Source organism: Hesperophylax consimilis, chromosome 8 (genome assembly GCF_061612785.1).
Source record: "Hesperophylax consimilis isolate HC1 chromosome 8, BYU_Hcon_1.0, whole genome shotgun sequence".
Lineage (NCBI taxonomy): Eukaryota > Metazoa > Arthropoda > Insecta > Trichoptera > Limnephilidae > Hesperophylax > Hesperophylax consimilis.
The window spans coordinates 32,175,358-32,190,851 of record NC_142843.1 but is presented as its reverse complement, the minus strand read 5'-3'; the positions used below and the strand labels follow the sequence as shown (position 1 = coordinate 32,190,851).

Below are 15,494 nucleotides of genomic sequence, written 5' to 3'. Positions count from 1 at the left end.
ATTATATTTATGGAAAGTAGAGAAAAGTCAATGTTTATCTTAGAATTCAAAACTTTAATCCAAATCATTCGCAACCCCGGGTATACGTCAGCTTCTTGAAAATAAATAACTTTTTTATTTTTAAAAGAAAGTCAAACATTCCCAGGTTACGAATGACAATATTTTAAAATCTCCTACTACCACCACAGTAAGCTGAAAATGTTGCTTGTGTTGTGATGGAGGACTTAGCCAGCCGAGGAATTGAACACACTACGCCTGGGTGGGACCCAAACTCGATGTCAACTCGGCCACCGACCGGTCAAAACCGGTTATAAACATTGTGTCTTGTGGTTTGATATATTAATGAAATAAAACAATACATAATAACTGTGTTTATAACCATGAATTTATTTAATTTATTACGACTGACCGGTGATCGGCAGTGAGAATAATTATGAAGGTATCTGCAATGATTAAAGTCGCCCCATATTGCAGTACATCTCGATGCCAGAAAAGGGAGGGATCTTTGTAAACACACGCATTGTGAGGGGATCTGTTTAGTTTATTACTTGTAAGTACTCTTTCTTCACTATAATAATGTTATTCAATATGATGTTGATGTCGATGGCAGTTGTATGGAGCAGTTGGTATTTGGTACAATTCCTTGCGATCGATAATGAAAGTCAGCTATTTATCAAATGTAAATGTTTTATTCACAATATCAATGGTTTGAATATAAGTAAATATATACAATATAAGAAGTATTATTTCCAAGGAAATATACATTATGAAGGGAAATTTACACATAAAACTACACCTGGAAAATAAGCGAATACAAAATGAAATTAATATAGAAAAGACTGGGATCCTAAAGATCTGTTGTCTCTCTCACTCCAAGGCAGATCAAATAAGGATATGAGTTAGAACATTATTTTACAGTCTTCAGTAAAGTTAAGCACCAAATGTATTAATAAATTATGTCCATTTTTCATGTCACTTTCACTTTGCCTTTTCACGCAAATGTATTTAATTTAAATTATTGTGGTTACATCAAGTTTAATGTCGAATAACTGCGAATATGTTACAACTTTACAACATTGAGATATGAGTCAAGTTATGAATGGATGTATGTAGATAGTTATGGTAGTGGTGCTAAGAGAATACAAACAAACACACACATACTCCCAAAGGATGTGTTTTCTCCACAGTTTTTACTGATACCAAACACCCCAAGAGAAAGGACAGGGGCTGTATTAATTCCATTGGCAACATCTAAAAAGTTAGTAAGAACCGATTCAATCAATTTAAAATCTGCCATAACTAGATTTTCTTTTGCTGTTATGTATTTAGGTCAAAAGATTTAAAAAATACTATATGACCTGACATCATCTATTCCAAAAACATAATGCACATTTTAAACGCACTTTGTGTCATAATGTGTATTCGAACATTTTACATTCGCAAAAGATTATATTAGGAGAGTTTGGAAAGACGAATCGCTAACAAATAATATTTAAGACAAAGGGATGAATTTATTATTTAATTAAAAATGGTGCCAAAAATACTTTTACAATTATGGAAAAAATAAATTATCTGTTACTAAAGAAAACATGTTTAATGAATTGCAAATTTTGAAAGAATTTATAGTGTGTAATTGAGACCGAAACAATTAAAAAAAATTGTATAAAGAATACCATATTAAGTAGTTGTAATAAAGAGAACCTAAAATTAAAAACTTAATAAAAAATACTGTTGTTTATTAAAACTAAGACATTTCAATATACTATTTAAGTATACAAAAGTTTTAAACCATAGCCCTTTAAACAAACCCTGACAATTGACTTATTTATGTATATACAATTAAAATCTCTACAGACATATTGCTAGTTAACTTAATTTAAGAAAATAATGGAATAATTATACATTTGGGAAACTAAAAAGAAAAGCAGGCACATAATAATTAAAAATGGAGAATTTAACTGATTTTAGATGTTGGTAAAAACCTTTGATTGTTTTATGAAGGGAGAAGGCAAATGTCACTGGAGAACTAAAAGCCTAAAAAGCAAAAACGTTTAACTAATTGAATATGGCCTGAGCATTTTGGTAAGGAAAATAAAACATTTAGAGAGCAATAATAACTGTACAAAGAATTTGATACAAATCTTTAGACCTTTGGAATGTGTCGCCTACTCCGGAGGCATAAAAAATATTTAACAGAATTTTTATAAAACATTGCTGCGTACTTTCAAATACAATATTTCACTCAAAGTTAAAAATAATACAAACAATACAAGAACTATATGTACACAATTTCTTAAATAAAAGGGGATAAACCTTAGAAGTCATATATATTTACTGATTTTTAATGCAAAGCGTGGGACAAATTTACGCTCTGGATGAAATTGTTTCAATAAATAATAATTAAATATTAGAATTATATCCCCGACGCAAATTTGTTTTTTGGTTGTCACTTTGCAAAAACTATTTTTTTTAGTTTGTCAGTAGTAATAAATTACTAATGGGATATTTGATTACTTGGAATTAACATGAAAAAAAAACACACAAATTGAATACGACTCGAGTAAATACAAAATACTTTTATTTGAATTGGCATCAATAAATATACGGCTTCATTCTAGATGCAACGTCAAGAAAATAACAATATAGTAATGACACATTCAAAACAAAAGGGTTGAGCAAGAAGTTTGGTGTTTATTTTCCAGTATCTAGTTCAGAAAGATGCTAGTTGAATACATTCATTTACTATTATGTAATTACGCTTCAAACTAGGAACAAAGCCGGTAGCCAACCAAATGCTTAATAAATGCGTGGAATGAAAGTTAACAGGTTCTGACTATGGTGGATAACTGGCGCCCTTCAACTGGTAACTTCAGACAGGATTATTGTTGTTTAGGCTGAAAAAAATACAACAAAAACAGTTAGATACGTATTGTAAAGTGAAGACAATGCATTCCTAAATGATGATCGCACTCACACATTAGTGTGAAGCGGCTAATGATGATGATTGCAAACATTAATCAAACATATAAGACACAAAGAAAAATTATATCTGATCAATGAGCCGTGATGACAGCAAAAAGTACTGAGAAATCCTCCATCTGCTGTTGCTTGTAAGAAATGTATAAGCGCCATAATTGCCGTGTCATCATTTATCCATACCGCAGTTGTCACACAAACTGCATATCTTCTCAAATGTATACATAGCATAAAACACAATTTTATTTATTTATTCAATTTGCACAATTTTTCATAATATTAGATTAGGGATGGGTTTTTTTAAACAGAATTTGAACAATTCATCAAATTTCAATCATTTTCAAGTTCTGTGAAAGTTCTATTCGAGTTCTGTTATTATTTCAGTTTTGTGAAACAACTGGCCAATATTACATAATAAAAGAACCTCAATAGAACCATTACAGAAGTTGAAAATCGACTTCGAAATTTGATGAATTGTTCAAATTCTGTGAAACAACTCGTCCTTAGGGTCCAAGTCAGTGATGAGCAACCCGCTGCCAACAGGCCGCATGTGGTCCACAAGCCCATTCCGTGCGGCCCCGAGCTTTGACTAAATAAAATATTTAAGAAATTCAACAGTTTCTGTTCCGTTTTGTAAAAGGGTTTAGTGGAAGTCTTTGTCCAAAGTTTTGAACCAGCCGCTCAAAATAAAAAGCTTTTTTTTTTACATATTCTTAAAAACACAGAATTTCATGGTTCGACCCTGAAACTACCAAATTTTTGCCTGTGGCGCTTTCTTAATGCGGGGGCGCCATGATTGATATTTGGTAATTGGGGTTTTGAGACAAAAAAACTTTTATCTGCATATTTTGAATCAGCTGCCCAAAATATATTTTTTTAATATGTTCTTTAATATTTCAGAATGATGAAAATCGACAGCAATTATTGTATTGGCCTTGGAGACACAAAATTTTCATCTGCGGTGCTTTATGTTTGCCTGATATCGGTTTACAAAATTCAAATGGGTGCAAAGTTGACCATGTCAAGCTGTATGAACCCTACCCCTTGCGGCCCGTGTACAAGTTGAAAATGGATAAATTGGCCCTCCAGCAAAAAAGGTTGTTCATCACTGGTCTAAGTCATTATAATTGTACGGTTTAAACAATGTATTTACAATGTCAAAAATCCTGTAAATGCGTAGGACATGAAAAACATATTGATCCTTTGATCCACTGAATTTAGGAAGTAAGCGGCTCTCTGCAATGGTGAATTGATAAAAAATTGGTGCGGCAGTTCTATTGTAAAGGAGGTTATGGTGACCTCCTCGAAGGTGAGACTCTGGTATGATGTACCTGGTCAGGCTGCGAGGGGGGGTGTGGGGGCCGCACCTGTACCTGCGGGGGCTGTCGCTGCATCGCCGACACCTGCGACAGGATGACTTGTGTGTGCCCGCCCTGCGCCGCGCTGCCCGCTGCACGCATCTGCCCCATCTGCCCCGTGCCTCCCACAACCTGCAACACACTCATCTTTACATAAATCTGCAACAAACTATATTGCATATCTTAAACACTGAATATTTTTAATTTACCGCTTCTGATGATTCCTAATCATATTCTCATAGACTGTTCATCACAAATTTCGTTGCGGTTTTCTCTAAAGAGCGTTTGTGCGGTGAACTCGCATAAAAAATGCAAGGAAATAAACAAACTTATATTTTTTCACATGTAGCAAACACTTTGTGGATATACATAATTACGTTTGAGCAATCTAGAAGCTCTGAAAATAAAAAAATCCCTAAAAATAAATAAAAACTAACTAAAAAAACAATTTCAATTAGACTTTCCAAATAGCCCCATTCTAAACATATTCCCCTCTACTCCACCTACTTTCAACCCTACCTCCCCTTCGCCCCCCACCAAAGTTGATGTTCTCTCTCCTTCTTTTATCTTACTTATAAATAACACTGTTATTCTGTTAAACCCGGTTGGTTTTATATATTAAAATAAAGTGGTATCAAAGTTGTTTTAATATAATTTTACCAAACTTTGACACTTTCCAGGCCATGGCCGGACCCTGTTCATGCATTTTTCTTCCAATTGCCCGTTACTAACCTTCTATCCTTATCCGACTGAGTACGAACTCCGTTTGTGAAGATATTTTCTTCCAATTGCCCGTTACTAACCTTCTATCCTTATCCGACTGAGTACGAACTCCGTTTGTGAAGATATTTTCTTCCAATTGCCCGTTACTAACCTTCTATCCTTATCCGACTGAGTACGAACTCCGTTTGTGAAGATATTTTCTTCCAATTGCCCGTTACTAACCTTCTATCCTTATCCGACTGAGTACGAACTCCGTTTGTGAAGATATTTTCTTCCAATTGCCCGTTACTAACCTTCTATCCTTATCCGACTGAGTACGAACTCCGTTTGTGAAGATATTTTCTTCCAATTGCCCGTTACTAACCTTCTATCCTTATCCGACTGAGTACGAACTCCGTTTGTGAAGATATTTTCTTCCAATTGCCCGTTACTAACCTTCTATCCTTATCCGACTGAGTACGAACTCCGTTTGTGAAGATATTTTCTTCCAATTGCCCGTTACTAACCTTCTATCCTTATCCGACTGAGTACGAACTCCGTTTGTGAAGATATTTTCTTCCAATTGCCCGTTACTAACCTTCTATCCTTATCCGACTGAGTACGAACTCCGTTTGTGAAGATATTTTCTTCCAATTGCCCGTTACTAACCTTCTATCCTTATCCGACTGAGTACGAACTCCGTTTGTGAAGATATTTTCTTCCAATTGCCCGTTACTAACCTTCTATCCTTATCCGACTGAGTACGAACTCCGTTTGTGAAGATATTTTCTTCCAATTGCCCGTTACTAACCTTCTATCCTTATCCGACTGAGTACGAACTCCGTTTGTGAAGATATTTTCTTCCAATTGCCCGTTACTAACCTTCTATCCTTATCCGACTGAGTACGAACTCCGTTTGTGAAGATATTTTCTTCCAATTGCCCGTTACTAACCTTCTATCCTTATCCGACTGAGTACGAACTCCGTTTGTGAAGATATTTTCTTCCAATTGCCCGTTACTAACCTTCTATCCTTATCCGACTGAGTACGAACTCCGTTTGTGAAGATATTTTCTTCCAATTGCCCGTTACTAACCTTCTATCCTTATCCGACTGAGTACGAACTCCGTTTGTGAAGATATTTTCTTCCAATTGCCCGTTACTAACCTTCTATCCTTATCCGACTGAGTACGAACTCCGTTTGTGAAGATATTTTCTTCCAATTGCCCGTTACTAACCTTCTATCCTTATCCGACTGAGTACGAACTCCGTTTGTGAAGATATTTTCTTCCAATTGCCCGTTACTAACCTTCTATCCTTATCCGACTGAGTACGAACTCCGTTTGTGAAGATATTTTCTTCCAATTGCCCGTTACTAACCTTCTATCCTTATCCGACTGAGTACGAACTCCGTTTGTGAAGATATTTTCTTCCAATTGCCCGTTACTAACCTTCTATCCTTATCCGACTGAGTACGAACTCCGTTTGTGAAGATATTTTCTTCCAATTGCCCGTTACTAACCTTCTATCCTTATCCGACTGAGTACGAACTCCGTTTGTGAAGATATTTTCTTCCAATTGCCCGTTACTAACCTTCTATCCTTATCCGACTGAGTACGAACTCCGTTTGTGAAGATATTTTCTTCCAATTGCCCGTTACTAACCTTCTATCCTTATCCGACTGAGTACGAACTCCGTTTGTGAAGATATTTTCTTCCAATTGCCCGTTACTAACCTTCTATCCTTATCCGACTGAGTACGAACTCCGTTTGTGAAGATATTTTCGGCTAATCGGCTGAGTCTGAATTTTTGGCTTGGATATTTTTCCTATCTTAACTTGGTGAGGTGATAGGCTTAGCACGTGTACAAAGTCGCGGCCTTGAAAGTGTTAAACTGCGACATTCAAATTTCTTGATAAAATATCTACCCATCCGAATGATACTCGTATGGCCCAAGAGCGACTCCGAAATGAATCGCAAATCCCGTATGTGCGTTATGAATATCAGCCCATAAGGGACCTTCCGTCATATTTCTTAGGTTCATACAAAATGATAGACCTGCAAACCTTGGTAGTCAACTACCTGCCCGAGTGCGCAGCACATATGAGGTTTATTAACACCAAATTTGTACAGAAAAATATTTTGCAAGAAACAATTTTTTTTCTTTGAGTTGTTATTACGATATCACATTATTAAACGTTTTAATGAATAAGTTAAGATTAACAGCCGCCCTCTGTTGGTTTTATTCTTAAGTTATTGATTTGCAAGGTTTTGAACTTGACTAAATCTGTGTACATATATGAACATTGGTTAATCTCACAACAGGGTAAAATCATTTCTTGTTATTATTTGAAAATATTAACTCTTTTTTTCATAAAAACAATGTATGTACTCTCTATTTATATTATTAATCTCTGATTGAACCCCTAATGAGTTGAGTGCATGAACCGCCACTGGTCACAAGTCATTAATAAACCATATGAACAGGAAAAACAGTAAGCATGATCATAAACGACTTTTGAAAAGTGATCATACCTGAATGGTAGACCTCGGGAGCACTCTGGCCCCTGATTGAGGGATTTGCCTCATGAACTGCTGCATCACGGCCACGGAGGGCAGCGGCTTGTGGGCCCCCGCCGCCCCGGCAACCGCCCCCGCCTGCACTATCACCTGAGTGCCGCCAACCTGGAATAATGTTCATTTTTATTGTAGATTTTTTATTTTATATTTTTATTTTATATTTTTATTTTCATTTTTATTTTTTTATTTTATCGGAGTTGACAGAACATTTTATCTTTACACCTACACCTACATTTATTGTACATAATAATACATCAACCACCATAATCAGGGCCTGTATTTGCCTAGCTTGGTAGTCTGAAATAATGTGAAAAAAAAAAAAGTACAAAATATTATATTATCATAAATAAAGAAAGAATAAATGAAAATAACCCTTATTTCCATAAGATGAAAATCAGGTTGCCTTGGCCACCCACAATAAAATGTTTGCTAGCTGAATTTGAGCGTGACCTGTAGTATCTGTACCTGCCAGACGTGCGGCACCACCGGTATCTTCAGGGGAGCACCCCATACCCCCCGACACACCCTTACTCAGCATACAACACACAATGACACTCACCTGAGCCAACTGGGTGACCTTGGGCCCCTTGCGAGGGTTGAGGGCGAGCTGCTGCTGGATCTGCATCTGCCTGACGTGCGGCGCCACTGGAACCTTCAGGGGAGCGCCTCCCACCACGCCCGCCTTCACGCCCTGAACCACCCCGCTGCCCCCCGCCACACCCTTATCCAACACACAATTGTTACTATGTATTACATTGGGAGGATTGTTCATTTTACAAGGAATCATCTTCATCACTTTCATCAATAAGAAGCACATTATTTGTCATTAAGATATTACCATTTCGGTAAATTGAAAATTTTACAGAAAATTGTAATAACAGACATCCATTCGCAAGGAACTTTACTTTACTTACGTTTTGACATACTTGCGCAGCTATGTTAATTGACACCGAGAGGTTTTGCTTGGAGAACTAGGGTTTACAAATTAAAACATTACAAGGGGGGGATGAATTTAAAAAAATTACATTCAGGCTTTGTTTACGTTTTTTCAGAAACAAAGCTTAAAAAAATAACCAGTGCAAACAGAGGTTTTTGAAAAAAGGTGTGTTCAATTAAGATTAACCAATTGGCTGACATGCAAAAAATACATAGGGCCTTACTAATAAACTGATAAATAACCATTATATAGGGTAAATAAAGTAATAATCGTGTATTGCTTCATAGTGCTTTCACACAAAGTATTGAATTCCGTAAGTCTAAACATAAAGTTGAGGGAGCGCAGCATACACCCGTGCTGTGCAAGTGGGTTCTGTACAGAGCATCGGACCATCTGTTTATAAATGTATTGAAGTATTTGTTTCTTTTTACCTGCAGTTGTTGATTAGTGAATATTTGCATTGGTTGGATGGCGCTGGCGGAGGCCGCCTTCTGCTGAGCCATGGCGTTCTGTCTCTTAATCAGCGCACTGATGTCCGCATCTGTCACGGTGCGAGCATTGCTCTGCTTTCCCACGGTCTGACATAACAGTACAACAATTTTCATGACATTAATAAATATATTACACACATTTAAAGGACTAATTTAAGGGCAATTAAATTATCAGACAGAAGGATTTTCAGTGCCTTGGTATTTCTGCATACAATTTTAATGATGCATAATATTATGATAGTCCACAATTGTTTGCATTGATAAGTTTTAGAATTCCATTATGTAATACTGGAAGTATGGATATATTTCAGTGCAGAAATTCTGGGACTAACTAGGTACCATTATGTACTCCACATTGCCTAGAATACTAATGTAGGGTAATAGGTACCATTATGTACTCCACATTGCCTAGAATACTAATGGAGGGTAATAGGTACCATTATGTACTCCACATTGCCTAGAATACTAATGGAGGGTAATAGGTACCATTATGTACTCCACATTGCCCACATACTAATGGAGGTTAATAGGTACCATTATGTACTCCACATTGCCCAGAATACTAATGGAGGGTAATAGGTACCATTATGTACTCCACATTGCCCACATACTAGTGGAGGTTAATAGGTACCATTATGTACTCCACATTGCCTAGAATACTAATGGAGGGTAATAGGTACCATTATGTACTCCACATTGCCCAGAATACTAATGGAGGGTAATAGTTATGCCAAGTCAGTAGAATTTTTCAATTCATCAATTTATAAATAGAAAAGATTGTTGCTGGGCAATTTAATTAAATTTAAAAAAAGATAATAATTGAAATAATTTTGTTGTATTGGAAAGGTTCCCACGAGAAGGGCAGGCATTAATAAATAAATGCTTAATTTTAAAAATTAACCAGTAATTCCACAAGCCAATTCAATTTCATTTGATTAATTTGTGTTATTTCACAATTAATCAATTAAAATAATATATAGTGTATTTGCGGCACGTTCTAGAGTGGAAGATACTACCAGTATCGCCCTGGTGTAAGACCACCATTCAGAATTGAAACGTTGCTCCAAATGGCTTTAGCCGTGTTTAGTGACTAGATCTGAATAGCCAGGTACTTCCCCACCTTCCTCTTCCCCACTTACTTTCAGCCTCACAACATCCCCCAATTGGGGATGCCATAGTCTCACTGGCTCCAGACGGGAGCAGTTGGGACTCTTGTGAGGTATTCACTATAAAAAATAAAAAAAAAGCCAACCAAAAAAAATTAAACAACAAATGTAGTTATTGTGATGTAAGAAAAAAAACATTACAAAAACAAATTAAATAGCAGCATGAATGTGTAAATTTCAGAAATCAGATAAAACAACACTGTGTGTTAATATAATGTAATAACAAAAACAATAATATTGAAAGAAAGCGTCTACGGTTGCAAACAGAAGCAGGAGAACCAGTTATGTGTGCAGATAAAATATACATAATGAGAGATGGATGAACTAGCTAGCTAGCCAATGCATGTAGGCTTTCAGAGCATGAACAATCGAGTTACAGCTACAAAAACTATTCAGTTGTTATCCCCTATTATTTTTACTTCTCTCCCCAATATTGAAACCAATTCTACAGGTACCATTCTTTTCTAATTCTTTGCAACTTTCCAGGGAATAGAATGAATCTATCGATATAAAAATTACGAACTACTAGATAGGAAGTATTGTACAAATTTGCAAGACGAATGCGGCCCACCTGGGTAAAATAATACTTAAAATAATGTATTAACCACTCAGAACATTAGAACGTCAAAAGACGTAAATATGATAATAGCGGTCAAGACATTAGAACGTCTTTTCACGTAAACACGCGAGATTTTACAAAAATCGATTTATTTCCATCACTAGTATACGGATTGCCATGATTTAAAAAACAGAGTATCGATAATGAATAACGCTACGCGTCTGTATTCAAGAATATCTATGGAATGTAGAGGTGCATTATCTAAGTCGATTAGATCTGTCATCTTGTTCGTTCATAATTTATTGCGTTTCTAAATATTTTAGTTTGGACGGTTAATATTTTGAGGTGACTAATAGTTTTTAATTATATTTCTTCAATATATAAAGTGTTATTTCTTTATGATACTCAGAAAAAAGTACATTTTTCACAGCTTTGAAATAATGGCCAGCGATTTTTACATATTTTTGACGTTTTCAGAAAATTTTTATTTAGAAAAAGAAAATATTTACGTATAACAAAACAATACGATAGTGAATTTCATAATCTTTCCAAAACATTTCTTAGAATGAGGCTACGTTTCCCAAAACGTGAGTTATGAAGCTTTTAACAAAACTCGTGAATAACACAAAATTTTTCACGTTTTGACAGTTCGCAAAGGAACACAAAGTAAATAAAAGTCTTTTTCTGAGAGGTTAAGTGTACAAATTGCTATGCATGATAAAAAAATAAAAATAATTATGAGTAATTTCATAACACAACTCCCTACTGAATTCCTTTCCCTCGTTCAAACAACTAGTTTTTTTAATGTTTCTCTTCAAAATATCAGCTAACAACGAAGTTAAACCTAAATCGCATTATGTATGTAATTTGGTCATGTTGATGTTCATTTGGTCCGCCAATAGGAAATCAGAAAGGCATGCATCACAAAAGTTGAAAGTTAAGACGCCAACTTCAGGTACAACTCTGTTGCTGAGTCATACGCAAAGCCATTGTTGAGTGTGAAGTTTGTGACAAAACTAACGGCTTCTGTCTGCTCCAAAGTCATACGCAAAGCCATTGTTGAGTGTGAAGTTTGTGACAAAACTAACGGCTTCTGTCTGCTCCAAAGAAGTTTTAACACTTTGTCAATTAAGTCAAGTAAACTGTGTAAATTTTGAAAAATCTCCCTCTGTAGGCGGGACTTACTGGCTGAAAGCAAATTTGAAAAGCAAAAGGTAAAAACCAATGCTTAGTGCATTCCTTTAGAGTAAAATTCTTTGGTTTTGGGATCAATGAGATCCATATGCTGCATCTAGATTTATGTAGTTGGTTGATGACTGGATCCTATTTTCTGGAACTTATCGAGGGCTAAAAATCAACCAATGTTAAGCTACAGAAGAACAACTTTATACAACTTTACACTTTACCCATGCCTCAATATAGTAGATATTTAGTTCAAAGTTAAAATTTTATATTGTTTAATGATTAAAATATAACATACGATAACTAAATATCTTCATTATTATTTTAGAGGAAAATCAATTGACAAATGCCCTCAGTTGGTGTGGTTGCAGGGCAGTTTCTACTAGAAATTGTCTATCAATCAACTCACGGTACGAGTGAAGTTTGCAATAACCTGTGCAGTGATCTGCGACCTCTGCTGCGGCCCCGTGACCTGGATGGTGGCCACGGAGACGGGTACTTTAGCCACCCCCACCGGTGGGGTGCCCCCAGCACCCGTCCCCTGCGCGGCCGCCTGCTGCTGGAGTTGCTGCGACTGCTGTGGCTGGTGGTGGAACACGTTCATCTTGCGCGCCAGGGTCTGCTGCTGCAGATACTGGAGTTGCGCTGTGCGCAGAGGCTTGCCACCCGCCGTCACTGTGCCTACAATGTTCAGGGGGTACACTGTTGAATTACTTTTTAAGTACCCCGTCTAAATTATTTGAAATTTTACACAATTATCTGAAGACAACACACACTTTACAACTGGGAATTAATGCTAGAAGAGCTTATGTAAGTTTTTCATAATTTGATTTCTGTACTCTTGGGACGGGTTGTTTCGGAGTTTTTGAACAATTCATCAAATTTCAACATTCATTTTCGGGTTCTGTGAAAGTCCTATTCAAGTTCTGTTATTATATCATTATAGGTTAGTTTCTTGATAGAACTGAAAATGAACTTTAAAATTTGAAGAATTGTTCAGATTATCCGAAACAACCCGTCCTAAGGATGGATTGTTTCACAGAATTTGAACAATTCTGTTCTGGAAAGCAACTGGCCCACAATGATATAATAACACAATTTGAATTTGACTTTCGCAAAACTTGAAAATTAATGTTGAAATCTAATGAATTATTCAAATTCTTTGAAACAACCCTAAAAGTCCCTTATTTTAATGCTTTGAGTACCTATGTCAGGTGCTCTAGATTGATGAAATTGCGATCTATCTAATGAAGAATAATAAAAATGTTGTTTTGGGATTTTTTTACACCAAGAATCATTTATCGATAAACAATCTTTCATTAAGTTCTGGCATTAAGCCCCAGAAATACTCTAATAGTTCACTTATTCAGGTTATGATGCCTTCATTTGCATTTACAGTTAAAAGTATGTACAATTGCAAGTCACGGCAGGCTTGAGTTGCCACAATAGCCCGCTGGTTTGAAGTAGTCTTTGGATTAGCGGAAGGTTCTGGCTTTCAAATCCGTCATATCCACTCGAGCGATGGGTGTTCCTCAAAATATTAATATAGAAACATATGAACTGCAGTTTAAAGCCAATTAATTCACCCAGATTTCTCTGTTTATCCCATATTTTTGGCTTCTATATAAATTTGTCACATTATGGCAAGCGATCGCTCAAAACATTTTGAAAACTTGCCATAATGCGCCAAAAATCTTTCAGAGGGGTTGGTTGTATGTTTAATATAATATTTAATGTTATTTCAATATGTATATATCGTGGGGTAATTACTACAACTAAATCAGCTTCTTCGAGTTAAGCACAAAACCATACCTTTATTTACTCTCCCGTGTACGCTACAAACACACAATAACTTGAAAAAGCTGATTTCGGAGTTACCTAGTTATAGTCTATAGGGTGATCCCCACGATATATAAATCAGTTTGCCATTGGCATTGTGGAAATAATTCATAGAATCCCTGTCGTTCACCAGAAAAATTGCATTAATTAATGACTAGTACTTCCATTTGAGGGTCATGTCGTAAATTCAACATAATAATGTTTATTTAAATGTAATAGCATTGTTGTATTAGGAAACAGCAGATGATATTGATTGGTACCTTTAGGAACGACTGAAGCAACTTGCTGCGGCGCCACAACTATCCTCTGAGTCCTCTGCAAGGGGTCTTGCTGCACGAGGCGATGGGGGGCCCTGACTACAGGAAGGCCGGGGGGACCGGTGGGGCCTGCTGTGGGTGGCGCCACCTGAGCCTGTATGCCTGTGCTCGAGGGGGTGGGCGGGGGTGACGGCACAGCTCCTGCCCCCTGCAGACGACTTACTGCAACAGGCTGTTCACTGGGCGCAACCACCGACGCTACAACTGGAGCCGCTTTCTGCTTCTCTTTGGCAATCCTCTCCGCTCGCCTCGTGGCTATCTCCATTGGACTGGGAGAAGCGTCGTAACTGACGCCGTACTCACTCAGGACCTCCAAGTGCTTAGGATTCTTCATTGTGGGATCGTCGTACCTTCTCTTAGCCACGGTCGCCTTCTTGTTCAATATAAACTTCATTGAGTCGTACCTGGCTTGAATAGATTGTGTAAAGGACATATTGTTGTCTTGCTGGAAAAGTTGTGAAGTTCGCATGGGGCGGCCACCTTTAGTGGTGGTTTTGCAGACTCCCTTAGTTTTCTTTTGCTTCTTTTGGTTGGCATCGTACAATCCTTCTTCTCTGGGTAGTATGATAGTTTCGTATCTATTGCGACACTGTCTGGCAGATCTGTAGATTCTGGAAGTGTTATTAACTAGGTCGGAGACGAGATCCCAGTTGGGAATGTGCGCCGGGGAGAGGATGGTGAGATTCAAAGGCAGCCCCTGTGACTTGACAGCCTGCAGTAGCGCCATGTCTTCCGTGACCATCCATTCGGGAACACTTTCAGGTTCGTTTTGTGGTCGAGGAGTAGGTTTAATCGCAGATACGGGCACCGGAGGTCTTACCATACCTCGGTATTTTTGAAGTTTCAAGTCTCGGCGCATTTTCATCAAGGCGGGTGATGGTCTTTCAAACAATGAGCGCGGAGCATAGACAGATTCTTCTTTACGGATCTTGAGAGGTCTTCGTCCATCGGGACTGTGACCCGTGTCTGCTCGGGGCCTCTTATTCTCTCTCTTGATGAACACAGGCGGGAGTTGTGTCTCAGACATGATATTCCAATCATACAGGTATCCCATAGCAACGTCGATGTACACATCGTCTTCCCCTTGGGGAGGTGTTGGTGGACACCACATCTAATAACAAAATAATTCCTGGTTAAAAAAAAAAATTCTCGTAAAATTCAAAATATCTTGTTATTCTTCAATGAAGTTACATATTTGTCAGCAAATAAAAAAAAAACATAAATCAAATTAAAACTTTCCAGTAAAGTGCTACAACTTTAGGTTAGGCCTCAATTTCTAGACAAATGTAAATAAAAATAAAGTTTCATACTAACAGGCATTCGTTCACGGCCATCTTGAGACAGCCAAACCTATAAAAGAAAGAAGCAAAACTTTAGCTCTTCTATTCT

The 15,494-nt window shown here is 37.1% G+C and overlaps 1 protein-coding gene across 6 annotated transcripts in view; it reads right to left on the bottom strand.

The window, feature by feature from the left end:
• Positions 1-669: 669 nt before the first annotated feature.
• dom (domino helicase) overlaps positions 670-15,494 on the bottom strand; it is a 40,450-nt gene continuing 25,625 nt past the window's right edge. For 3 of the 6 annotated variants that reach the window (XM_089634129.1, XM_089634133.1, XM_089634130.1), the window contains 8 exons: positions 15,420-15,455; positions 14,049-15,216; positions 12,359-12,651; positions 8,983-9,129; positions 8,174-8,335; positions 7,570-7,719; positions 4,308-4,466; positions 670-2,894 (listed from right to left, as the gene is read on the bottom strand). In XM_089634129.1, coding sequence (XP_089490255.1) covers positions 2,880-2,894; positions 4,308-4,466; positions 7,570-7,719; positions 8,174-8,335; positions 8,983-9,129; positions 12,359-12,651; positions 14,049-15,216; positions 15,420-15,455 — 2,130 coding nt within the window. In that variant the 3' untranslated portion in view covers positions 670-2,879. The other 3 variants (XM_089634132.1, XM_089634131.1, XM_089634134.1) reach the window with 3 other exon arrangements.